Genomic DNA, 25,181 nt, shown 5'->3' on the forward strand with positions numbered 1-25,181 from the left:
CTATACTACGTATATTGGAAGCATTTCAGTAATTAGAGACGGAAAGATCTTCCCATATTCTTTTTCAGAACAGCGACATGGATGACATTCTGACTCGCAGGTTGCACTGTCACAGGATGATTGTTGACACCCACATCGAAAACGCGTCTGCCACAAACATTTAGACTTTCTAGGCTTTTCGCTGTGGCGTCATACTTGCAACTATGAATCATGCCCCGCGTTTGGTTACTTCTCTTAGGTATACACAATGCGCTGAATGAGAAATCCACAAATTGTGTACTACCTAGGTATTAAGAGGCAATTCCTCACAAGACCGCAAACTGATTTCTCATGCTCAGAATGTCGAAGCGAATCTCTTTCAGGATATCGGGCACCGTACAGGGTGTAGGCTTTCGGTGAGCACTCCGGATAAATACTTGACGCAGGCGAGCAGGCAACGGTTAACTCTTTAGCGACTTCACTCAGCGGAAAGCAACAAGCTATGGCTTGACTGGACATGTCAAGAATACTTCAGATGGCAGAGTATGCAGCTCCTTCAGGTACACATGATTAAGCCACTTGCTGAAACAGCTAGGTCGCGGGCGAGGCGCAAGGATCCGAGGATGCTCTCAAGAAGTTCAAAGCGGATCTCAATGATGGGCCCAGACATGCTCATGTAGTGAAAGTCGAAGTCCATGATATTCAACCCAAAAGTGGTGAAAGTGCATTCGATGCGTGACAAATGTTGCCGCACGCACTCAGAATTGGCGAAGATTTATCATCACTCAGTCAGCCAATGGCAAGCGGGCCATACCATGCAGCTTCATGCTCTAGACTTGCTGGGACGTTCCCTCGAATACAGGCAAGTGACAACTGGCGTCCACGAAGCGCATGTAAAAGCAAAGATATGAGGGAATAAATTGACAGGACAGACAGGACGTCGTTGTCAAAGAGGTCATAGATAGAACTGGGATGCCTACTCCTCTGAAAATGCCAAGGCAGGTTCATTGTTCAGCCTCAGAGAACCCGACTTATCCCGATGAGTCACCCAGAGGTTTCCAAAACTGTGCCTTGGGTCACATTGCACGACACAGATTTTGGCAGGCTTGATTAAATGCGCTCAGCCTTCTCCTTCCGACCTCTCCCGGTAAGGCTGTGGTCATCTGTGGTCATCTGTGGCCACTGGGCCCCCTTGTTAGCATCGCGGTCACTGTGAAGGTCCCCGAAATTCCCGACGACAAGGTCCAGGACCATACGACATTTGCAGATGAGGCAAAAGGTGCGAGGAGCTTTTGGTTACTCTTTAGCTTACTACGCACATTTCAGAGCAGGCACGAGTTCAAGTCAGCAACTACGAGGAGAAACCCACGAGTGAAGAAGTCCAAGATTGGTGAGTCAGCAGGCGAAGTGTCGAGAGGTGCATCTGACAGGGGTCGGAGCCTGGCACCAAGATTGTGGGTGAGCCCGGACGCCGAAATGGCCGGCAGCTCCAGCCAATATTGTGACGCTGACGGCTGGATACGAGGCCCATTCTTTAATCCACCTTCACATTTCACAGTTTAGTTTCCGTTTTCGATTCTACACATGCGGGTTCTCGAAATTCAATGCCTCAGGCCTTGACAAAAATTGTCGCAGCCGTGCAAGAATCGATCCTCGGAGGCGACAGGCCTGGCATCGATCCTCGGAGGCGACAGGCCTGGCCATTGACGCTTTGTGTACTCTGGCCCGTTTCGTCCTCCTGAAACCATATATATGCCTGCATCTTTGTATGCCCTGTGCCGCTTCTGTTTACTAACCACAGACCTTTACATTACACTGATTGATCTATCACATTACACTTTTGCTATACATTCGCCTTTGGCTAACCATGACCTCCTCACGAGTTTTACTTACTCCTACACTGACTGCTAACGTTTCAAGAGCAGCCAGCAAAGGCCTTTACTCGTCGACATCCACAGGTACAGGTCTCCGAGCCAGCTATGTTGCCCTCAGACCCTTTAACTCGTCGTCGCGGCGGAACTTCTCAGTCTCTCACAAAGCCCAGCTAGACTTCTTTCCACCACCTCGAGACATGCCAAACATCAAGCAGACGTAAGTCTTTAGCATACTTCATGTTATAGGCTGCCTATTGATACCTTGTAGTCCTGCATCATGGCCACATCCCGAAGCGACCGAACAACAATTGAAGGCAATCCAACTTGACCATCGAGAACCTCGCACGTTATCAGACTCGATAGCCTACAACATGGTCCGCTTCCTACGATGGGGCACAGATCTGGCGACTGGCTATCGACACGATCCGAACAAACCATATGTGATGAGCGAGCGGAAGTGGCTTGTTCGGTTCATTTTCCTCGAGACTGTTGCTGGTGTACCGGGTATGATGGCGGGAATGCTCAGGCACTTCCGCAGTCTTCGGAGAATGAAGAGAGACAATGGATGGTAAAGTTATTTCAAGATACATATACATACCGGACACAAGACAGCTGACCCACTGTACAGGATCGAGACCATGCTCGAAGATGCATACAATGAGCGCATGCACCTCCTTACCTTCCTCAAGATGGCTGAACCAGGCCGCTTCATGAAGCTCATGATCCTTGGTGCCCAGGGGGTCTTCTCCAATGGATTTTTCTTGGCTTATCTTATCTCACCGAAGACGTGTCACCGTTTCGTTGGGTACTTGGAAGAGGAGGCAACGAAGACCTACACCTACGCCATCGAAGACCTGGAGAGTGGCAAATTGCCCGGCTGGGAAAACCTCGAAGCACCAGAGATCGCTGTCAAGTACTGGAACATGCCCGAGGGCAAGAGGACAATGAAAGACCTCCTCTACTACATCCGAGCCGACGAGGCCAAGCACCGGGAAATCCACCACACTCTGGGCAACCTTGATCAGGCCGAAGATCCAAATCCGTTCGTCTCAGAGTACAAGGATCCTTCGAAGCCGCATCCTGGCAAAGGCATTGAACACCTCAAGTCCAAGGGTTGGGAGAGGGAAGAGGTTATCTAAGGCCTTGTGCTCTTTCGGGACGACTTGTACTCAAGCTCATTGGCAACGAGTCGAATACCTCATCTGGCGTCAAATCCGCCATACTGTAACAATATTCATCATTTGCAAGGCGTTCCTCACTTGGTAGGCGACCGCCAGAAGATACATGGATTTATTCATGCCATTGACCAGGTGCTGGGGGTTTATGTACAGGATAGAAGGGAACCGGCATCATCCGGGCAGCGAGTTGAAGAGGCTCCGCCTGCAAAAAGGCTAGATGCAGGCTAGATACGGCCGTCATGATGGCTACGCGACTGATATTTGCCTTCAGATGGAAAGTGTATGTCGCACTTGAAATGTATTGAGCAAACATTCTCCAATCCACAACAACATATCGGCCTTGGGAGTCGCGATTGTTTATATCCAGGTACCGCGTCTGGGCCAGGCAGAACTGATGTCAGGCTGCATCGAAAAGGCTGAAACTCGAACTTTTAGTGGCCTTGATTAAACTCCGAGGCGCGTCAACTGGTTGGAGTCACGCCTGTAAGTCGCACCTGGTTCGCTACCATCAACAGCAGCAATCTCACCAAACAATTCAACCCCATGCACCATCACTCGCTTCCAACTTGGATTTTGGTCTCGTCTGTTCCCTCCAGACCTCACCCTGCGCCTGCATTTTATCGCTTCTCAATACATGTGTCTGTCAATATCTTTGCCAATCTGTATCAATCAGGATCGAATCGAGTCCCACCACGATCCCTTCTCTTGCTTGTGTTGTGACTGCTCGCTTATGAACAACACCACCAGCCACGCACCCGTGCCCGATTCGGGTCACCTGGCCAGAAACTTCAGTCGATTGAGTAGAATCAGATCCAGCGCATTCTCGCTGGCATGACCTCTCCTCTCCGCCGCCCGTCAATGGTCGAAACTCCCAGCGACCTCGACCTCCACCAGTTACTCGTCCCAACTCCCACCAACGATGTACCTCCCTCGCACCATTCCTCGTCCGCTTCTTCCGGCCCGAGTAGCGATGCGGGCTCCTTTGTTATTCCCGACAGTCTGTCTCGAAGCAATTCGGTCTTTTCCTTCTCCAGAGCGTCCTTTAGCAGTCAACTGGCCAGTCTGACTTCCATCAACCTACCTCAGGCCGAGTTCCTTGCTGCCACGGTCACAACTCTACCCACAGCTCGCAAGGCTGTCAAGGCACTGACAAGCGCGGCAGAGCAGATACAATCATGGATCAAGAAAGCGCTGAAGGTCTTGGAAAACCTCGATGCCGAAGAAGACGTGGAATGGGCAGCAGCTGCCGGAAGACTAGGATTGGACGAAACAGACAAAATTGTCAACACATTCGAAGACTTAATAAACGTCTATGTCATCTCGATCGAGGAGCTACAGGGGCGCCCTGATATAGGCGATGCGAAACCCGAGGACCTACAAGGTGTTGTGGAACAGATGGAGATGACTCTTGAAGGTTGGGGTAATGTGCGTAGGAACCTCAAAAAGATACATGAGCAGGTCGAGCTGGCTATGGAGTGGGAGGAATTGTGGGCAAAGGTACTTGGGGATGTCGGAACAGAAATGGACAGTCTCAGTCAATTGGTGTTCGAGATGGAAGAAAAACGGCATGCTGCGTATACGACACAGACACAAGCAGGACCCAGTCAGAACATCGATTTGAACGAACTGGAAAGCTTCATTGACGAGCCATCTCAGAAGAAAAGTACGCCGAATTCCCGCTTCAGCCTCCCGCCTTTCGAGTCCTCGCCGCTCGGGTCGCCAATCATCGAGAATCCTCAAGACGAGTCGAATTTGCTGGCTCTCTTCGCACGCATGCAGCCGCTTAGGGCGTCCCTCGACTTCCTTCCGATGAGACTATCAATGTTCCAGACTCGGGCTGAGAAGATCTTTCCAAATGCTTGTCGGGAGCTTGACGATAAACGGGATCGTTTGGAAAGGAATTGGACTGAACTCTCCAAGGAGGCTGAGACTCTACGACGCGAGTTGAGTGAAGACCGCTGGGTTATTGTCTTTCGCAATGCTGGCCGCCAAGCACAGAAGATGTGCGAATCTGTGGAAAGAAGCATCTTGAAAGTGCAAGAAGCAATTCATGAAAATCACCAGGCAATCAACCCTGCAGCTCTAGCAAAGCGGATCGAAAGCTTCGAGGCTAAGAAAATGCACTATGGTCCAGCAATAAACCGAGTTCTGGCGATTATTCAAAAAGGGCTCAAAGATCGCCTGACTGTGAATGGAGAAATTCTCCGTTTGCATAAAGATCTCTCTTCAAGAATAAGAGACTTGACAGACACCATGGAAGATCTGGAAACTCTGCTTGAGCCTTTCAACACACGACAGAATTCGAAACTCCGAGAGTCGATCTCTAGCATCGTTTCGGCCGATCGTTCGTTATCGAGCACAACCTTTGCTGGAACGCCAGGAAGCTCTCCGCCTTCATCGATTGATTTGCCTCCTCAGTCGAGCCAAGGGTCCACGCCTAAATACGGCCTCAACGGGTATACCAAGCAGAGGACTCCATCTTCAGGCAGACCTCCGCCTCCCACACTCTCCAATAGGCGGTCGTCCATGCTTCCGCAGACAAGGCGTCCGACAACACCGATGTCTCATGCCGGCAGCAGTACCATCAAACGCGGAGTATCGCCAATGCCGGGCCCCCCATCCGTCTACCGCCAGGGGGTGTACACTCCGCCTGTAGTGCCTGCTTCGCGGCCAGGGCCGACGCCATTACCAAATAAACCGAGGTGGTCCGCAGTCGTGAAGCCAAGCGACAACACTTTGGCGCCTTCATACCGTTCCTCCACTGCGACAACGCCGTTGACGGCACGAAAATATACCCCACGTTCGATATCATCGACCACAGCTGTACCATTGAGAAGTCCGCTCAGCCGAGAGGCATCTGCGTCCCCTTCGTCCATGCTACCGACTCTTGCAAGGAGGGAAAGTCAGCAGTTCAAGTCATTCGCCGAGCGCGTAGCAGACCCCTCTCCGGCAAGGACAAGTGGCCTGATGGACCCGGTTCCTTATCATCGAGGTCGAAACGTGAGCGCCCCCGGGGCTGGTACAATAAGGTCACCCTCTTCCCTTGCTGTCCACAGCCAGCACAAGCCGACTATGAGTGGAATGTCGATCTCAAGGCCGGCGTCCTCGCTCAATAGAAGCTATGGGCGCTCTGCAGGCATTTCGTCACGGTCGCTCAGTCATGGTCCCGCAGTGGAGAATCAGTTTGATAGTCGAGAACACCCTCTCCCCAGTGTCGAGGACTTTGACAAGTCCAGCGAGATAGGGGAAGAAGATGATCAGGTCACGGAACCAAATTCGAGTCCGTTGTCCAAACGAACCATTACCAGACCCAGCAGTGTTCTCGCAATGAGCGGAAAGGGAAAGAGAATGTCACTACTGCCTGTTCCGAAGGGTAACGGCAGACAAAGTTCACTTGGGTCAAGGATTTCTTGAAATTGAGCTTCCTTGCTGGCATGAGAAGCACTCGCCATCATTTTTTGGGCACGGGAAGCGTTTCAGTCACTACGTATGTGTATGTGTTTGTCAGCGTACAAGCGAGTTTGTGTGGTTTCATCCGTTTATCACATCTTGAGATGTAATTCAAATGTCATGATGCGCTGCCTCGGCTAGGCAGAGTACATGTTTTGGACGTTTCTTCTCGATTCGATGTCTGCTTTTCCACTATGCCCATCTCCTCTTGACGTGAAGTCCCGACGGACTGGAATGCAGAAGGATATGCGAGCTTCGTTCTCAGACCTGAACGCCCTGTGGTAACCCCAGAGTTATGGTGGCCTGGGCAGGGGCTTCGACCTTCCCAAAGTGGCCAGGTAACGGCTTGTCACCTCGTATTTCAAAGTCAGTTCTCTCACAACAACCTTCTGTTTGTTTCACCTTTGGGCGTTTTATCATGTCATCAAGACCTCTCTACTACTATTTCAGGAAGCCCGTATGGTTCTCCAGGTACCTGCCAAGTCTGCAGAGAAACCATGTGCCTCTCAGGTCCAATGGCTTCAGACAGCACCATGCAAGTTGCGATTGGCTCTCCTCAGACGTCGCACTCTCTCAGCCTCTTCTACGTGCGCCATGTTCTAGTGGGTACTATGTCCTTTCCTCGGTCGGAAATTCTGTCTGTCGCGGATGGAGACTGTGGCTCACTGAGCCATAAATGTCTCTTTCCCTCGTTGAAAGTGGTCGCGCAAAGGCTCATTGTCCAGCAAGTGTCCGCCTCCCCCTTCTTTTATTCTTGTGATTGAGCGATCATGTCCGCGATAGCAGGAGCCTCCATCTACAAGGGAGCTTGGATCGATTGGTCACGAGGGGTGGTGACTGGCAGCACCATCACTCTCTCAGCCAGATCTGACTCTGCACTCACCGCTTTCCTTGCGTTCTTCGTCACCATTGTCGGTACATGTCTCTGGCGGATTTTCAGCTTCATCATACACCAGTGCTCTGCCACTGCCGATGCTCGAGATGGCCTGCATCACCAACATCAGCTGATTTTCCGAAACACTGGTTCACCATTCGAAGCTTCTAAATTGCTTGGTCAAACCGCCTAGTATTGGCGAAAGAATGGACGTACGGCCTGGATTCGGTCACTGCCTCCTTCCCTCTTTGCTCTTGCCGCCTTCTCGCATTCAGTGGGGCTTCTATCCTAACTTCACTGGTTACGAGAGCAGCTGGAGCTCAAAGGTTGATCATCAACGATGACTGCGGGTACTTCGCCTACGACGTGAATGCGACACTCGAGCAACGGACGTTGGCCATGCAAAGCAAGGACCTCAATAGCACACTCTTTGCTGCGACATACGCGAGACAATGCTACGAGCAGAATCTGGGACTGGATAAGTTGAAGTGCAGCAGTTATACCAAACAATATATCAAGTGGACATCTTCTGAAACCGACTGTCCGTTTGACCAGTCCATCTGCTCCGCTCCAAAAGGCTTTAAGCTTGATTCCGGTCTTATTGACTCCCACGTCGACCTGGGTATCAATGCTCCTCATGCTGATCGAGTCGGCTTCCGCAGAGTGACCACCTGCTCGCCGCTCAGTGTTCAGGAGCCTTACGTCTCAGTCATTACATCGACAGGCAATGACAGTCTCGGCGTCGAAGGGGACAGGATCAGGAAGTACCAGTACGGAACGTTTATCCAGAGCGCCATCGACCTTAATACAACGTACCTATATAATCAGCACGCTTTCATCGATGGATATGGCTATGAGCTCAGGTCGGTAAAGTTTTGTGACCCTCGCGAGACATCAGCTGACCATTCAAGTGCTGTACAAGCTCCTCTCGAAAGCAGTTCATGGATACCAATTCCCGAGCTCGTGCGCACCGATGCCGACGTCACGTTGATCTTCCTCGCCTCAAACGCTATCAAGTACAACCATCCCACCAACGATCCATTTTTCAGTGCAAACTTCTACATAGCTCTGGGTTCCTATGCAGGCATCAATTTATCCTATTATTCAGCAGACGACTTTGTCTCGGTCATGGCATGCGCTGATCAATACCAATACTGCAAGGGCAGTGATCCGACGAAGTGTACGCCGTTGACAGGCTACGCACAAGCCGGGCTGGAAATCAGTCCTGCAACGGCTGATCTCAATGAAGTCCAGCAGATCGTCGCCACGAGGATAGCGCTCAACACCCGCCCACTGAGCATGTTTCACGCCATCGGCGGACGAGGGGCACAAGCGTTACGCGTACAGGAGACCGTTGCGGACCGTGTCCAGTTGGCTGTTGTTCCTGATAATCAGTGGCAGATTGAACTGGAGAGCTGGTTTGCATTAAGCCTCGCGCGTTTACAGCAAGCGATCGTCGAGTACGCAGCACCAAGCACGCGAAAGATCAGATGCCCGTGGGCACTTATCTGCAGAAACCGCTCAATCCGACGGATCAGGCGATGTGTGAGGCGCAGAAGGTCACCCTCGAGGGGAATACCGTGTCCTTTAGCGTCCTGGGCGTGGCTATCATTCTGATCCTCGGTGCTGTGATCATCATAACCCATCTCACGCTGGAGCCTACTGTAGATTGGTTCCAGAGACGGATGAAATACGGCGAGTATAAGAGGGTTCGATGGGTCATGGACGACAAGATGCAGATTCAGCGCATGGCATTTGAGGAGGCAGGCATGGGTGGGACGTGGATCAACTTGAACGGTAGTGTGCCCGTGACGCAGGAGAGGGATGTGGTATTTGGAGACTTGCGTGATGTTGATTTCGATGCGCCTCGGCTAGGGAGCAAATGGACGAGAAAGACGACGAGGAAGTTAAGTACGTAGTATAGCAAAAAACTAATTCCTGGCCAGGATTCAGTCCCTCGAAAGGGACCTCAGGATTAGAAAACCAGGCGGACTGATTCTTTTACATGCTCACCAGTTGACGTTGGGCAAGACCTCAACCGCTAGTTAACCCTCTCCGACACTAAGTGACCATGTTGAAGGCGAAGAGTCAAGCCCGGTGCACCAAGGAGGACGAATACTGGAAGGGAGCGGAAGTGGATTTCACCCGTGGTCGAGGAAGATTCGAGGTGTTTAATATATATCACCTTGGAATTCTATTTGCCTTGCCAAGGATACGGCTGGTCTTTAAAGGGTGAGGTATAAAGATGTGTGGATTGATAGGAACGGGAGCGGTTATCTAGCGAGTGCCCTCCATTGAGAAGTCGTGACGAGGGCGGTGTTGGAGTCGTTTGGGCGTTGACCCAGGCTGCCGTGCTGATGCGCCTTGTGGTACAATAACTTGGTGAACTGTTACTCTCTGCTGGAAAATTGTCGGGTCCTCCGAATGTACAGTAATCATGCATGACCCTGATATGATGCGAACTTCTACTATGTAACCAAGACGCAGCAATCGAGAGAGAGATACGGTAAAACAAGGACGGCCCACCGCCTGACAGTGCGGATGTTCCGATCAGGGGCACAAGCTCGCAAACCAAGCTTATTTAAAGTAAAGCTTGGTACGAGCTTTAACCAAAATAGGGACTCCCTTACGAGCCGTTACGCGGAGAGGCGGCAAGTCCAATGGCTCAAGACAGGGAGGTCGGCTACATAGCTGCCTGTTGTGCCTGGCAGTTTCTTATGAGTCACATCGTGTCTCTGGTTTTCCTCCTTACTGTTTGCATAACTTGATCTTACGAGCCATTAGAACACAAAATCTACCAGGTAGATTAAAAGGCCGACCGACAACCATGGCATCAACTTCCACACAGCAGAAAGACCCAACCTTCCGCAACTACTCCTCATCTGCCGCGCAAGCCTACGCCCAGAACCGCCATGGCTACCCGGACAGCGTTATCTCTCTGATCCTGAACCAGCACACCAGCACCGGTGGCGCGCTCAATCTCCTGCTGGACGTTGGCTGCGGACCCGGTACGGCGACACGCTCGCTTGCGCCGCATTTTCAGCACGCCATCGGCGCCGACCCTGGTCAGTCTATGATCGAGACCGCGCGGAGTATACCTAGCGCTACGGCGGCCGGCAAGCCTGTGACATACGAGGTCTGCGCGTCGGACGCACTCTCCTCTCTTTCCGCCCTCAAACAATACTCGGCGGACGGGAGCGGGAAGGCTTGTGTGGACCTCATCACAGCAGCCACGGCAGCGCACTGGTTCGACTACCCAGAATTCTACCGGGAAGCCGCCAAGGTTCTCAAGCCGGGTGGAAGTATTATCCTCTGGTGCACTAAGGGGTACTACGTGGATGAGCGGACGACGCCGAACGCGAAGAAGTGTCAGGATCTTTGGCAAAGTTTTGAAAATGATCTTCTACGGCCGTACGAAATGCCCGGAAATCAGCTCACGCGGGAACTATACGCCGGCCTGCCGTTGCCTTGGAGCGAGTATCCGGGTCAAACAGTGGATGACGAAACCAAGACGTTATTGAACATGTTCGACGAGAAGGATTATAGGAGGCTGGTGTTCAACGATAACGGTCAAGTCAAGCCTGGCGAGGAATTCCTCATGAGCAGAAGGGTGACGTTCGAGCAGACTGCCCGGATGCTGGGGACGGTGAGTCCGGTGACGAGATGGCGGGAGGCGAACAAGGACAAGCTCGAAAAGGGGGAAATTGAAGATGTTGTGGACATGATGATCAGGCTGACGAGGGAGGTGTTCGATCAGGTGCCCGAGGGAAAGGGCAGGGATTGGGTCGAGGGGGGAGGGGCGCTGGTGGTCATGGTGTTTAAGAAGAAGATTGAGTAGTATCTGCGAGCGGATCTGATCAGAGCTCGGGTTTCTCTCTCACACGCCACATGGTAATCGTGAGATAGACTAATAAGATCTTAGAGGGACAGAGAGATAGATTGTAGCGACGTGTGGCCCAACTGATACGAGTAGTAGGGCGGCATCACGACCTTTCCGAATGGGGAGTCAAGTCTTGGCATTGAAAGTTTGGAGGGCCAAGGCTGCGGTCGTGGTGTCGACAGAGACATAGTCGAACAATAATACCTACGGCGAGCATTTGTACAGAGATTGTGAAGAACCCGACCTTTCTCAATACTGAAGTGTGGCGCCGGATCTATCACCTTTGCGATACACTGCAACATATCTATCTGTCTGCGGCGCACTTGACCGCCAACCTGCGCCAAAATGAAGCTCGTCAGGTATGTCAATGTCCTTGCGCATCCACTGCTGGGACCATTCCATGCTCAGGCAACCCCAGCCTGCAGTCTTCCTGACAGTTCCTGCGAAACAGAGTTTGTTGATTGTTGACTTTTTGCTTGCTCTAGATTTCTTATGAAATGCGCCAATGAAACAGTCACGATCGAACTGAAAAATGGCACCATCGTCCATGGCACCATCACCTCTGTCTCACCACAGATGAACACCGCGCTTCGTGCCGTCAAAATGACGCCAAGAAACCGCGCGAACGCCAGTGTACCGGGCGAGACCATCTCTCTCGACACGATCAACATCCGCGGGTCGACCATCCGATACTTCATCCTCCCAGACTCATTACCGCTTGACACGCTATTGATCGACGACCAGCCGAAGCCCAAGAACAAGGCGAGGAAAGAGGGCGATACACGTGGCAGAGGTGGTCGAGGTGGGCCGAGAGGTAGAGGCCGAGGAGGTGGACGTGGCAGAGGACGCGGAAGAGGCTTCTAAAGCTGGGCCAGCCGGTACGAAGGGGTTGTACCATTGTGATAAGAGGCACATGGCTTCGTGGTGATTTCTGGCGCAAAATCCGCAGTCGGACGTCGGACTTGTCAGCCCAGCTTTGGGTTTCACGGAACGCTGCATCAGTGCGGAAGAGTATCGTCGACGAGTTCGATCACTGACGTCTGGAGAGTAAATCGGTGAAGGATTCGTCGTTTTGGAGATCAAAAGCACGAAAAGGATACCAACTGAGAGGAGATGAGATACAAGGCGCCCGAACAGAGGTAACGAGGAAATGTCGAGATCTGCATCGGCAGGTTAATATCGTGTTTCGAGGGTCATGGCAAAATGTGCATCACAAGTAGGACGCAGGAGCAGGCGGCATCTGGTACTTGCAGGTACGTCGAGCCGGGGGTCGGGAAGACATCCTTTTAATGCAAGCCAAAAAATTGAAAAAGATTTGTCCTCTGACTTCTTGCTGTTGTATAGTCCTCAGAATTTCTCGCTGTTGTATAGTCCTCTGACTTTTCCGCTGTTATATAGTTCTCTGACTTTCTCGCTGTTGTATAGTCCTACCTCTCTCACAGACTCATACAAGATCAAGAGTAATTGTTTCACAGGATTCGAAGCATGAACGGCCATTTGGATGCAAAGTGCATCGACCATAAGTACCGGAAACCGAGTGAGCAGAGTCAGGAAGACAGCGTCTCTGATGGCTGTCGGCAACTCGTTGACCGTACTCGTTGACCGAAAAACCATCTAGCCTGCGCTGGTATGTTGCTCGAGTCGTCTTGAACGACTTCGACCGCCCCCAGCTGTATGATAGAGTACAATATCTCCGCTTGAAGCCCACGGTGCAGCGCAAGTACACTGTCTGTCCGTCTTCGGAGCTACTGACATGGACTAAGCGAGTAGACAGAGGCAAATCTCGGCGTTCATGGTTGAGTGTTGCCTCTGCATCAGCTGCTTGTGCAATCACGCGATTGCGACATCCGTCGTGTTCATGCTCACAAGCGTGCAGCCACTCGGCAACACGCTTGGAGCACTCCTCCAATCCATAGTTCGCCTGGATCGTCCTACCAACAACATCGCCGCAGAGAGCCAAAGGATCGTCTAGAGCATTTCATGAACTACTCGACAACAGGACGCAGACTCAATGGGGAACTTACCTGGTCGCGTGGTTATGTTGAAGTCTGCGTCCTTTAAGAGAGTGCCTGAACCAACATTACCATGAGATAGTAAAGACCCTTGGGCTGACGCAGGTTAAAGAACGCTTGATCTCCACTTACAAGCCAAATGTGGCTATTTTCGTGCGCTTTAAATGCTTCAGGAGGATGGCGCGAGGCATTTTTTCGATCGAGCGCAACATAGAAGAGCCGGCAAAGCGGGCAAGTCTCTACGGATTTCTGTAGGGCGTTGTATATTGGCTGATGATGTAGACAGACCTGGACTCCATCGTCGCCGAGATCTGGAGGGAAGTAGGGGACGATGGTGTTGATGTTGATTTGTTTGCAGAACTTGCAAAGATCTCGGAGCGAGACTGACTTCATATCCGAATGAGTCCACGTCTTTCGTAGAGCGTGCAAGGGAGAGCCAGGATCCCTCCTCAACGCTCAACACTCCACGAGGTACCCGCAAGTGAAGCAGGCACGCTCCCAGACTCGCGGTATCAGGTGCTCTCGCCAAGACGAAGCATTATTCACTGTAGAACCTCTTTTGGAGTTATATTTTATATTTGCGCAATTGTCTTATGCAATTCAGCCTTGATGGCCATCAGTCAGACTCTCCACGTCGCATTGCCGTTTGCGTGGTTCGGTTGGTGGGCCTTTTCTTGGAGACCACAGACGCTTGATGGATTGAACTGGGAGTCGTCGTCGCCGGTCTCCATGGACACTTAGTAACCTGATGCTAGACAGAGTGGACAGGTAGGGTGAAAGGTGTTCATAGTCGGGAGAGGTAAAAGAGGAGTGATATCCTCAGACCCAACTAAACTTTTTGTCTTTTTGTGCCATGGAATGCTGTTCGATTCTCGGTGTGATGTTCGATTCTCGGTGTGATGGACTTTTTGTCTCTTTTATGCCAACAGCACACAGATTTTGAAGCGGTGGTGATGTTTGTGGGTTGGTGATGAGCGGTCTGGCAGAATTCACTGAAGATAGGAGGTCACGAGGTATAACTCAATAGATCACCTCATCATGGGAAGCAAATACCTTGGCACACTGGTTAAGACACTCATTCCAGATCATGTGCTCGAGCTCGTATACTCTTTCTCGATACCTGATGTAAGGAGAGAAACATCATTGCTAGATGTTGGGAAGCGATTGTCGTTGACCGAGCTGATATCGAAGGCCATAAAGCAGCCGGATCCGTCAGGCCCCTTTCCTGTGCTCCGACGCTTAAACCGAGGTTGCTGCTTTAGCCATCGCGAGAAGAACACGCGACTCAAAGGACACACCGTTCGATTCCACCGTCGAACTGGGAAGCCTACCTCTCCGACGGATACGAGTCTTTGGACATTATCAAAAGTGCAGAATGTTCCTGGCACGATGACGGTTGCATCCTTCTTTCGAGAGTTGTACTCTCTCGATACATTGGATACACGCTTCACAAACTCCTCCTCGACACCCCTGAGAACCGCGAACGAGACTACCTCCAAACCTGCAGAAAGAGATGGAAAGGCAACGCCTGCGGATGTGTCACCTCCGCGATGGCGGACTCCAGAGTTCTACTTCTATGCACTGGTCTTCCTGTTCTGTGTACCACAAATGTATTGGGCGGTGGTCGAGGTTTCGCAGCGTAAGAGACGATACAATTCCCGTGGTCAGGCACAAGTTCTGACAGGTACTGGAATAGCCGAGTCCCCAAATTACTCAAAATATGAATACCTACTGTCTCCGGGCTGGCTCTTCGGCAGGAAAGTGGTATGTGGAAGATTTCCATTGCATTCATGCATGTCTGAAGGCTTATATAGAATATAGGACAATTCAGATGGCCAGTATGCCAGCTTTCGAGACAACATCCCATACTTAGCCGTTCTTGTCATGCTTCATCCAATCCTGCGGCGTGTTTACGAACGACTGTCAGGATCGGACTCACCTATGGCTAATGGTGAATCGAATCCAAAGCCTGGTGTCCAGAATGCCGAGCAGCGCCTACGGCGTAGACTGGCGTTTGATTTCTGGTCTGCCTTGGTCTACATTGCCGCGCTAAACGGAGCGTCGATGTTGAAGATTCTCTTGATTCTCTTCGTTAATTTCAAGATCGCCACTGCCCTCCCTCGGAACTCTATCCCAGTCGCGACGTGGGTGTTCAACATCACCATACTCTTCGCCAACGAGCTCACCCAAGGCTACCGCTTCTCTGCCTTGGGGAATGCTCTTGCTCCCATTGTGCCTGCCGCGGCAGACTGGGGGAAAATCCTCGACTCTTACGGCGGCTTGAACCCACGTTGGGAAGTGCTCTTCAAGATCACCATCCTGAGAATGATATCATTTAACCTTGATTACTACTGGTCATTGGATCGCTCGCGGGCGGGTAGTCCTGTCGAGGTAAGTCGCTTTTGTGCTCTCGTCCACGTCTTGGCCGTAGAGTTTCGAAGGTTCTACCACTGACAATGTCAAGAAGAAGCAACTCGACCCTGCAGAACCGTCTGAGAAAAACCGAGTTGCGATGCCAGCTCCCGCGTGGACATTCGCATCATTCCGCACCTACATCGCTTACATACTATATCCGCCTCTGTATCTTGCAGGACCTATCTTGACCTTCAATGACTACATCTCACAATGCACCTACCCACCACCATCCGTTACAAACAAACGCACGACATTTTACGGCATCCGATTTCTGCTCACTTTGTTCTGCATGGAGTTCCTCTTGCACACCACATATGTGGTTGCAATCTCGAAAGTGAAGCCAGACTGGTCCTCATACACGCCTTTTCAGCTCAGCATGCTCGCTTATTTCAATTTGCACATCATATGGCTAAAGTTGATGATTCCATGGCGTTTCTTCAGGCTATGGGCATTAATCGACGGGATCGATCCACCCGAGAATATGGTCCGGTGTATGAGCGACAATTATTCGGCATTCGGGTTCTGGCGTTCCTGGCATCGTAGCTTCAACAGATGGACAATCCGCTACGTGTACATACCACTTGGTGGCGGCCCTGGAGGTGGATCTGGACTAGTGAGAGGAATCTTTAATATGCTGACTGTCTTTACCTTCGTTGCTCTGTGGCACGATATCAACTTGCGATTGTTGATGTGGGGATGGCTAGTCACGCTATTTGTCCTACCAGAGGTTCTGGCGACAATGGCTTTTCCAAAGTCGAAGTGGAAGAGTCGACCGAACGCTTACCGGTTCATTTGCGGGATAGGTGCTGTGGCCAATATCCTTTTGATGATGGCAGCGAACCTTGTCGGATTTGCTGTTGGATTGGATGGCTTGATGGGTCTTGTCCACGGGATTATTGGTAGCTGGCAAGGTGCGGCGTTCATGCTCGCAGCTTGTGGTGCCCTCTTCGTGGGCGTTCAGGTCATGTTTGAGCACCGGGAAGAAGAGAAGAGAAATGGTGTCAGGTTGAAATGCTGATGGGTTGCGTAGGATTAGATCCCGTCCCAGGATCTCATCGCAGCTTAATGTATGCGGCGTGACTCCAAATTTCTGATCTCAACGGGTACCCAGTGTTCTGGAGAAGACAGTGGCTGAATATGAAATGGCTGAAGTTAAGTCCTCATGGAGAGATTTTGTGGAGAGAAGCATTTTCGGAGACAGTCGCAAAATATTCCCACTTCAGGCGTGACGTCATTGGTAACTGTTCAATGACATTGCGAGGTCTTCGCCTGTGCTCCTGCAGCACCTCCCTCACATCGCTCTTCTTGAAACTTGTTGCCTTTGAGGAGAGTATTTCGAAGCATTGATAGAACTCCATTTGACCGCCGTGCCATCTTGAATCCTACAGCTTCTCATCATCGGGCACGATCCTCCCCGCTCTAGTCTGGAAGCTGCCGACCGCAGCTTAAAGGGCAAGATGACGCCCTCGTCCCTCTTTCGGTTCTCACGATCCTTAAATGCCTCTCGCACGTCTCTGAGATCTCACTTGAGAGTGCAGTCTAATCTCCGACCTCTGTCGACTACTCCCTGCCGCTTCGCTGCGGATCAAGACCCTGACCGTCATCCTCACCAGCAGCGCGACGCACAACTGGATCGAGAGAAAATGGATCCTGAGCCAAACGAGTATGCGAAGTCAAGCACGGATGACACTACTGCAGAAAACGAGGATGCCGCTTTCAATCCGAACATCACGGACCCGGAGGAAGCTCGCCAGAAGGCTGGTGAAGGTAATGAAGTCAATCCACTAGACGCAAGCCCTGCAAACCCCGGTATCAGCTCGGGCACGGCGGAAGAGCAAGGAGGGTCGAAGAAGAAGATGTCTGAGGGAGGCGGTGGAAGAAAAGGTGGTGGTCAAGATGGTAAGGGAGAGGAGAGCGTGTAGAACATTCATTGAGCACAAGTGCAGATGGCGAGTCCGAAGAAGGTGTCGCATGTATATATTCTCAGTGCCTTCATCAATTGTGAGAAGATCCATAAGAACTATTTCACATGGGTATCAAGTCGTGCTCCATCGAAATTTCAACATCATAATCAACGCCAAGTCAAAATCAGGCCTCTCTCTCCGTCGCTCCCAGACGCATGATATCTTTCTGTCCGACAATCCAGACCTTATCTTTTACCTCGCCCTTCTCAACCTTTGTCGCCGCAAAGACGGCGGCTTTGGCTATTGTATCTGCGTCCTGAGCCCAGGAATCCTTCAAGGAGTGGTGTACATGGCCCATGGCGCCTGCGATGAATCTGAATGCGGCCTCGCCAGGCCGGCTCTCTTGACGGTTGCCAGTGATGAGACCTGGGCGCACGATGATTGTGTGGTCAAACCCGATTTCTTTGACGTGCTCCTCAAGTTCGGCCTTCATCCGGGGGTAGGCAAAGAACGAGTTGAGGTCCGCGCCGGCTGCGGAAATGAGAACATAAGTCTTTGTCCCTGCTTGTTTGGCTGCTTTTGCAAGTTCAATGTTCAAGTCATGTTCGAGCTTGTACTGGTTTTCGAAGCTCCCTGCAGCGGCACGGGTGGTCGCCAGAGCGCAGAAGAGGACGGAGGGCGCCGGGGACAACGAGGATACAAGTGGCACCCATTTTGAAGTGTCCTTTTCGATGAACTCCTTCACAGGTACGGCAGCCTCAGGGGCAGCGGGAGGGGAGCGTCGAGCGATAATGTCAATGCTGGAGAATTGTGGTGCGCTGGTGCGGAGGGTTGAGAGGATGTGGGAGCCCTGCGAAAGCATGAGAATGGGAGCCGGAGGGGTACGGAGGGCTTGTACCTACGACGAGGCCGGTGCAGCCGAGAATCAATGCTGTAGTCATTCTTGCCTTACGGTGTCAATGAGATTGTCAGGAGTCTTTTGGAAGTCGTTGGACTCGGATGTACTTTGGTACAGAACAGTGACGATTTATTGCCTGCCAGGTAGGCATGGACTGAAACGGACGAGGCCGGCCGAACCACAATTTACGCCCGTACATACCTTATTATTAGGTAGCCTTCAGTCAGGCACCTTTAGCAGCAACCTTCCAATCCCCTTTTGGCTCGTGGAGATGCCCCGAGTTGGCCTTGTGCCAACAATTGAGCACGTAACTCTACGAATTGGTGTGGCTTCTCTTGCCAGCATGACGAACACAATTGTATGTACGGATATATTAGACACTCACCACTGGACACTGGCATCGACAATCACAGCGAGCATCGCCATGGCATTCCTCCCACTATCGTATTGGCGTGCGCACTGAGCACCTTTCCCATATGCTATCGTCGATATCCGGACCCTAAAGGAGAGCACAATACTCGATGATACCGTAGTGAGTGTCCCATCTCTCTGCATAAAGAAACGGACAAGGTATCCTTGACTGAGCATTTATCGATTGACATTTCCTGTCAAGATAGCTCGACCCGAGGGACGGCCAGCTGATGCGTTGGCGGCCAGAAGAGAAAGGAGGCCCAAGTTTGCCGCAAAACCCCTTCAGGAAGACCGCATCTCACTAGACTATTTGTAGTCTAATACAGCCTTATGCTGACTTCCGATGCTAGTCCCAGCCTTGTCAGATCCGTGCACGTGACTTGAGCACGCAATCGACGCTTTCCACTTTTTTTTCACTGATGGCAGCATCTTCTGGTCGACTGCCGATCCAGAACTCTGAGAAATGGAGTGGCTAGCGGGCGAACTCGCCCGTACGGGGCTCATGGCTTTGAAATTATTTTCTGAGATGAAGGATGCTTCCTTCTCATCTCTAACCCTCTACCTCAAGAGGTCGCAGTCAGAGTATACCAGACCACCGGCCTTTGACACAATACTGAATCCGTCCTCAAGATGGCTTCCTCACAAAGCCAGTCTTTCGGTCAATCGCCGCCTCTCTCCTCGGTCGCTGGCCCTACCTATGTAACGGCACAGACTCTCGTCCAACAGGTAGCCTATACATTGTCGGACAAGATCTTCTCCTACTCTCCTGAGACCTTCGACCTCGATATCGCGGCTCGAGCGTGGGCAGAGGCGCAAGAGACGAATGCAAACGGGTACAAGACTGCTGTGCAGTCGATGCAAATACGGAATGGAGCAGGGTCAATTGCCTTGGGTTACATGTTCTCCAAGGACTTTGACCTGAAGAAAAGACACATTCCGCAAGGACTTCTCGCCCCATCGTCGGCACTGACCTTCCTGAGACCTGTCCTCGACCAGCTCTCGCTCCTGTATTCTGTCAGCAATCCCTTCGTTGCGCACATTGCAGCCCTAGATTATGAGGGCGAGAAGAATGGTGAACTGGTCTCCGACTACGCATCAGCCCTGTCCACAGCCGAGGACCTGGGCTTGGGCTTAGTCGCATCCCAGTCTGCACATGAGGCACAACACATGTCACTGCTTGCTACTCTTCTGGCGCGAGATCTGCCGACACTCCATGTGTACGACGGCCTACGGGTTGGTAGAGACACGACAAGAGTCATCGACATCCTCGACAAGTCCGGTCTCGGGGCTGCATACCAATCTGTGCTGGAGTCGATATCAGACGAAGACCGAAAGCACTTAAGTCCCGAAGGTAAAGCCTTGAAGACTCTCCGAGCTCTCAACGAGGAGCTAGGGACGGACTACAAAGCATTCGAGTACTTTGGTCATGAACAACCAGAAGTAGTTCTTGTGGCTTTCGGCTCTGTTGAGTCTTCTTTGGCTGCTCAAGCTGCTACTGCCCTGGCACGATCCGGTAACAGAATTGGCACCATTAATGTCAGACTTTATCGGCCATTTGCAGAGGAGCAATTCTTGCACCTCCTTCCTATTGGCGTTAGGGTAGTCGGTGTCCTCGGTCAGGTCCTTGACGCACAAGCTGTCCAGGATGCCGGCCTTCACTCCCAGCTCTACGAGGACGTTCTCGCTTCAGTTTCTTACGGGACTTCCATCCAGAATACCCCAGAGGTTCGTGAACTGAAGTACGCTCGTGCCGAGCGGTGGACACCTTCGTCCATCTCCGCCACTTTCCAGATGCTTCTGGGCAAGCCAGCGGACGACCAAGGTGTAACTACGTTCCTGGATGATTCGGTGCAACAATACACATTCTGGAACGCCGACGATGCACCATCAGCATCAGCAGCCACTTACCTGGCGCAGGCTCTGGCCAAGGATTCCGCGCAGAATGTTACCGTCAACACCACCCACGACAACCTTCTCCAGGGTGGATCGTACAGAATCGAAATACGTAAATCACCCAAGACCATCGACGCCTCATATCCTATCTCGTCGGCAAACACCGCCGTTGTTACAGATGTGAAGCTTCTGGAGAAAGTCGACGTGTTGAAGTCTGTTTCAAAAGGAGGGAACCTCCTCCTGCTCCTTCCTGGGGTCAAGGACGAAGATGTTGAGAAGAAATTGCCAGCAGCCTTCAAGAAGTCCGTCGCTGAAACCGGTGTCGGATTGTACTTGATCAATCCTGGAAACACGGCTCTCAACACAGAGAATAGTTCTGAGCTTGAGTCCCTCATGCTGCAGACTGCCTTCCTCCGAGTGGCGTTGGGCAAATCCGAAGAGATCGGTCTGCAGAAACTCGCCACGATCAATAGCGATATCAAACTCCTCGAGGAAGTCGCCAGTGACCTCGAAAAGACGCTTCGCCAGATCGAGGTTCCCAAGGAGTGGGCCGAGGTGGAAGTCGAACCAACCAAAGAAGCACTCCCAACGGACATGCTATCAAACAGCTTCGTTTCCTTCGACAAGACTGAAGAGGAGCCACCGTCTGTCCTGCGCAGCTGGCAGAAAGCCGCCAAAGGACTTCTGTTCAAAGAAGCATACAGTACTGAGAATGCGCTGCGGCCTGAATTGCCAACCAAGACGTTTACGGTTCATGTGAAGGAAAATAGACGCCTGACACCAGTCACTTACGAGCGAAATATCTTCCACATCGAATTTGACCTCGGCACATCCGGTCTCAAGTACGACATTGGAGAAGCCCTTGGCGTCCATGCCGAAAACGACCATGACCAAGTTATGGATTTCATTAGATGGTATGGTCTCAACCACGAAGATGTCGTTGAGGTCGCTTCCAGAGAGGACCCGGCTATCTTTGAGAACCGGACAGTCTACCAGGCTTTGTTGCAGAATGTCGACATTTTCGGAAGGCCGCAAAAGAAATTCTACGAGGCACTAGCTGATTTCGCCGATGATGAGAACGAGAAGAAGGTCCTGCTCACTCTTGCCGGACCGGAAGGTTTCAAGGAGTTCCAACGACGCGCGGAAGTCGACACTGTTACGTTTGCCGATATCCTGCTCGAGTTCCCGTCTGCGCATCCCTCTTTCCACGAAATCGTGCGCATTGTCCCGCCCATGAAGCGTCGCGAGTATTCGATCGCTTCGTGCCAGGCTGTTACGCCGACCTCAGTCGCGCTGATGGTCGTCGTGGTGAACTGGGTTGACCCGAAGGGCCGTGACCGCTTCGGTCAAGCTACCAAATATCTCAGCAGTCTGAAGGTGGGAACGTCGGTGACAGTCAGCGTCAAGCCCTCTGTCATGAAGTTGCCGCCTAAGTCGACGCAGCCTATCATCATGGCTGGTCTTGGTACCGGTCTCGCTCCATTCAGAGCGTTCGTGCAACACCGTGCCATGGAAAAGGCTCAAGGAAAAGAAATTGGTGCCGTCCTGCTGTACATGGGATCCCGCCACCAGCGCGAGGAGTACTGCTATGGTGAAGAGTGGGAAGCGTACCAGGCTGCTGGCGTTATCACACTGCTAGGACGTGCATTCAGTCGAGATCAGCCCCAGAAGATCTATATCCAGGACAGGATGAGGCAGACCCTGGACGATATCACCAAGGCATACATCAAGGAGGAAGGTGCTTTCTATCTCTGTGGTCCAACGTGGCCTGTGCCTGACGTGACGAATGTGCTCGAGGAGGCCATTGCTAAGGAAGCGAAGGCCAGTGGTGCGAAGAAGGTCGACCCGAGCAGAGAGATCATGAAGCTGAAAGACGAGGGACGATACGTGCTTGAAGTTTATTAGAGAGTTTGCCAAATGTTCAGCATGGCGTCGCTGTCATGGTGCATGGGATAGATACTGAAATGAATCTGCATACATGGGCACGTGACCATGTGTAAACAAGCTTGCCTGTATTGTCTAGTCACGTGCCTAGCGCTTTCTGTTAATCAAACATTGATTCCTTCTCTTCGCATTTTCATCACCTGCTCTTCGATGTCTACCAACTGGTCCTCCAGGGCGGGATTGTCCTTCACTGCTGTGTTGAGTCATTTGTATTGACATATCTATAACCGAGACCTGCTACGACGCTGGTCGGCCCAAGAAGGTTGACCTCCGTTCATAGTGCATGATGGCGCGATTCCTACTGTCCAAGGCCCCCAAGAATGCAACATCGGAAGCTCTCCGCCGCTCCCAGATTATTCCAATGTGAGTGAAGATCTGCCTCATGTGGAAGGTCGTCTGCTTGGGCCAATGAAGAGCTTCTTTGCATCGATAACCATCACGACAAGCTCCAGAAAAGCACCAGCAAGCTTCCGTTAGCCGCATGCATACCCTGCTGTGCCTGCCTATGCTTGATGCACCTACTGATGTAGCACGACATGGTGTGAGATACTTCGTGTGCCTAATCAGCAGGCACGAGCGGGTGTTTTCATAGACAAGCAGGATCGGAGGTTAACTTCGCTGACTTCCACCTCAATTTTCCCAACCTCAAGGCTGCCATTGAATTTAATTCTTGGGTCAGAAGCATGAAATCCTTCAGCATTCTCGCGACGGCGGTAGCAGCCTTTGCTGGTATCGCTACAGCTCAGATTGGACCTCTCGACGACAACGGCCGACCAACAAATTACACGGCTTACAACTTCACGCAGCTTATTGACCACTTCCAACATAGCTCCCGATATAAACCCAACACGAATGGTACATTCACACAAAGATATTGGTTTGACCCGACATATTACAAACCAGGCGGCCCTGTGTTTTTGTACATTGCAGGCGAAGTCAATGGAGTTTCGCGGTTTAGCAACCTCCAGACTGGTATTGTTCAGATCCTGATGAACGCAACAAATGGCCTGGGCGTCATTCTCGAGAACAGATACTATGGCGAGAGCTGGCCATTCGAAAACTCAAGCACTGACAATCTGCGATACCTTACCACGGAGCAGACCATCGCCGATAACGCTTACTTTGCACAACATGCTACGTTCGCCAATGTCTCAGGCGGGGACAATCTCACAGCACCAGGAACACCTTGGATCTTGTACGGCGGCAGTCTCGCGGGCGCTCAAACTGCCTTTTCTCTTGTTCAGTACCCCGACTTGCTTTGGGGCGGCATCGCAGCATCGGGCGTTGTACATGCCGTCCTCGGTTATCCTGAATGGTACAACCCCATCCAGAAAAATGGGCCTCAAGATTGCATCACGCGGATAAACAAAATCATTGACAAGATAGATCACTTGATTCAGACGAAAAACTCCAAAGCCATCCAACAGTTGAAGGAAATTTTCGGCCTTGGATCTTTGAGTAGTCTTGGAGACTTTGCGATGACAGTGAGCCCTTCCCAGCCCAAACGTGTCCACGGAACACTCTAATTTGCACCGCAGATTGCCTTTCCACTGGGAGGCCCGATGAACTATCCAACAAATACTTGGCAAGAACTGAACTGGTATCCTGGCTACGACCATCCTGATTTCTTCGCGTTTTGCAATAATATCACCGACATGAACGCACCTGCAAACATCACTGCGGTTGACATGCAGCTTTCGAATTATACCAATGGATCGGCTTGGACTGGTCTCGGGGCATATGCTAATTATGTCAAGCGAGTGATTCTGCCCACATGCCCAAGTGCAGATCTGATTGATACGACGACCACTGGTTGCTTCTCTACGCAAAATCGTAAGTCAAACGGCCGACAAATACAATCCTTCTTCCCTTAACCCTTTGCACAGAGACCTTCTATGCCGATGTCTCCAACTCCGCGTTCCGATCGTATCTTTATAGCACTTGCACCGAGCAAGGCGCTTATCAGGTCCCTCAGCCATACGGCACTCCTTCTTTGTTATCGAGAGCAATTGACCTTAACTACACGCAACAATGGTGTACATGGGCGTTTCCCAAGGGTCCACTATCGCCGCAAGCTGTACCATCACCTCACGGTCCAAATCTGACCTGGTACAATAAGTACGGAGATTTCGACATTTCGTCTCCTAGACTAGCCTTGATAGATGGCGGCAGCGATGTCTGGCGTGATGTCTGTTATCATGGGCATAATGCTAGCACCCGGTATGGCGAGCATCAAATGCTGATATCTGGAGGTGGACACCATTGGGACTCTTACGGAATCCTGAACGTCAGCGCAGAGCCAGACTTCATACGAGCAGCTCATCAATGGGAGCTGAAACAAGTGATGGGCTGGATGAAGGAGTGGAACCAGACTCAAGACATGAAGAGGAAGAGGGACGAATTGTAGCTGGCCATACGAAAGGACATCTTCAATGTTCGTAGGAGAGCAACAAGCTCGCAAAGGTTCCT

The 25,181-nt window shown here is 51.5% G+C and overlaps 11 protein-coding genes across 14 annotated transcripts; 10 read left to right on the forward strand and 1 right to left on the reverse strand.

Annotated features, from left to right (window-relative positions):
• The first annotated feature begins 170 nt into the window (after positions 1 to 170).
• On the forward strand, positions 171 to 1,115 carry PV05_11426. 2 transcript variants are annotated; one of them, XM_013454908.1, is made up of 4 exons: positions 171 to 287; positions 339 to 395; positions 453 to 522; positions 575 to 1,115. In XM_013454908.1, exons 1-4 carry the CDS (start codon positions 211 to 213, stop codon positions 716 to 718), a joined length of 348 nt encoding a protein of 115 aa, XP_013310362.1. In that variant the 5' UTR covers positions 171 to 210; the 3' UTR covers positions 719 to 1,115. The 2 variants fall into 2 exon arrangements, with proteins under 2 accessions (XP_013310362.1, XP_013310361.1); XM_013454907.1 differs by having other exon boundaries at positions 171 to 395.
• Positions 1,116 to 1,846: 731 nt separating this feature from the next.
• PV05_11427 (uncharacterized protein) lies at positions 1,847 to 2,992 on the forward strand (the record flags this gene model as incomplete). The annotated part of the gene is made up of 3 exons (XM_013454909.1): positions 1,847 to 2,070; positions 2,122 to 2,421; positions 2,482 to 2,992. The coding sequence occupies 3 exons, from the start codon at positions 1,847 to 1,849 to the stop codon at positions 2,990 to 2,992; spliced, it is 1,035 nt and encodes a 344-aa protein (XP_013310363.1).
• Positions 2,993 to 3,862: 870 nt separating this feature from the next.
• PV05_11428 (uncharacterized protein) lies at positions 3,863 to 6,445 on the forward strand (the record flags this gene model as incomplete). The annotated part of the gene is made up of 1 exon (XM_013454910.1): positions 3,863 to 6,445. The coding sequence occupies one exon, from the start codon at positions 3,863 to 3,865 to the stop codon at positions 6,443 to 6,445; it is 2,583 nt and encodes an 860-aa protein (XP_013310364.1).
• Positions 6,446 to 7,251: 806 nt separating this feature from the next.
• PV05_11429 (uncharacterized protein) lies at positions 7,252 to 9,274 on the forward strand (the record flags this gene model as incomplete). The annotated part of the gene is made up of 3 exons (XM_013454911.1): positions 7,252 to 7,396; positions 7,669 to 8,773; positions 8,824 to 9,274. 3 exons carry the CDS (start codon positions 7,252 to 7,254, stop codon positions 9,272 to 9,274), a joined length of 1,701 nt encoding a protein of 566 aa, XP_013310365.1.
• Positions 9,275 to 10,018: 744 nt separating this feature from the next.
• On the forward strand, positions 10,019 to 11,325 carry PV05_11430 (uncharacterized protein). The gene has a single exon (XM_013454912.1). It carries the CDS (start codon positions 10,183 to 10,185, stop codon positions 11,191 to 11,193), a length of 1,011 nt encoding a protein of 336 aa, XP_013310366.1. The 5' UTR covers positions 10,019 to 10,182; the 3' UTR covers positions 11,194 to 11,325.
• A 107-nt stretch (positions 11,326 to 11,432) lies between these two features.
• PV05_11431 lies at positions 11,433 to 12,849 on the forward strand. 2 transcript variants are annotated; one of them, XM_013454913.1, is made up of 3 exons: positions 11,433 to 11,594; positions 11,721 to 12,488; positions 12,580 to 12,849. In XM_013454913.1, the coding sequence occupies exons 1-2, from the start codon at positions 11,581 to 11,583 to the stop codon at positions 12,097 to 12,099; spliced, it is 393 nt and encodes a 130-aa protein (XP_013310367.1). In that variant the 5' UTR covers positions 11,433 to 11,580; the 3' UTR covers positions 12,100 to 12,488; positions 12,580 to 12,849. The 2 variants fall into 2 exon arrangements, with proteins under 2 accessions (XP_013310367.1, XP_013310368.1); XM_013454914.1 differs by having other exon boundaries at positions 11,721 to 12,849.
• A 1,436-nt stretch (positions 12,850 to 14,285) lies between these two features.
• Positions 14,286 to 16,890, forward strand: PV05_11432 (the record flags this gene model as incomplete). Of its 2 annotated transcripts, XM_013454915.1 has the most annotated exons (4): positions 14,286 to 14,886; positions 14,944 to 15,011; positions 15,069 to 15,638; positions 15,712 to 16,890. In XM_013454915.1, the coding sequence occupies 4 exons, from the start codon at positions 14,286 to 14,288 to the stop codon at positions 16,678 to 16,680; spliced, it is 2,208 nt and encodes a 735-aa protein (XP_013310369.1). In that variant the 3' UTR covers positions 16,681 to 16,890. The 2 variants fall into 2 exon arrangements, with proteins under 2 accessions (XP_013310369.1, XP_013310370.1); XM_013454916.1 differs by having other exon boundaries at positions 14,286 to 15,011.
• A 55-nt stretch (positions 16,891 to 16,945) lies between these two features.
• PV05_11433 (uncharacterized protein) lies at positions 16,946 to 17,744 on the forward strand. The gene has a single exon (XM_013454917.1). The coding sequence runs from the start codon at positions 17,120 to 17,122 to the stop codon at positions 17,582 to 17,584; it is 465 nt and encodes a 154-aa protein (XP_013310371.1). The 5' UTR covers positions 16,946 to 17,119; the 3' UTR covers positions 17,585 to 17,744.
• Positions 17,581 to 18,629, reverse strand: PV05_11434 (uncharacterized protein). The gene is made up of 2 exons (XM_013454918.1): positions 18,469 to 18,629; positions 17,581 to 18,416 (listed from the first exon to the last, which is right to left on the reverse strand). The coding sequence occupies exons 1-2, from the start codon at positions 18,505 to 18,507 to the stop codon at positions 17,751 to 17,753; spliced, it is 705 nt and encodes a 234-aa protein (XP_013310372.1). The 5' UTR covers positions 18,508 to 18,629; the 3' UTR covers positions 17,581 to 17,750.
• A 718-nt stretch (positions 18,630 to 19,347) lies between these two features.
• Positions 19,348 to 22,834, forward strand: PV05_11435 (uncharacterized protein). The gene has a single exon (XM_013454919.1). The coding sequence runs from the start codon at positions 19,506 to 19,508 to the stop codon at positions 22,671 to 22,673; it is 3,168 nt and encodes a 1,055-aa protein (XP_013310373.1). The 5' UTR covers positions 19,348 to 19,505; the 3' UTR covers positions 22,674 to 22,834.
• Positions 22,835 to 23,395: 561 nt separating this feature from the next.
• PV05_11436 (uncharacterized protein) lies at positions 23,396 to 25,119 on the forward strand (the record flags this gene model as incomplete). The annotated part of the gene is made up of 3 exons (XM_013454920.1): positions 23,396 to 24,196; positions 24,251 to 24,545; positions 24,599 to 25,119. 3 exons carry the CDS (start codon positions 23,396 to 23,398, stop codon positions 25,117 to 25,119), a joined length of 1,617 nt encoding a protein of 538 aa, XP_013310374.1.
• Between the last annotated feature and the right edge of the window lie 62 nt (positions 25,120 to 25,181).

The sequence above is a fragment of the Exophiala xenobiotica genome, assembly GCF_000835505.1.
Source record: "Exophiala xenobiotica strain CBS 118157 unplaced genomic scaffold supercont1.7, whole genome shotgun sequence".
NCBI lineage: Eukaryota > Fungi > Ascomycota > Eurotiomycetes > Chaetothyriales > Herpotrichiellaceae > Exophiala > Exophiala xenobiotica.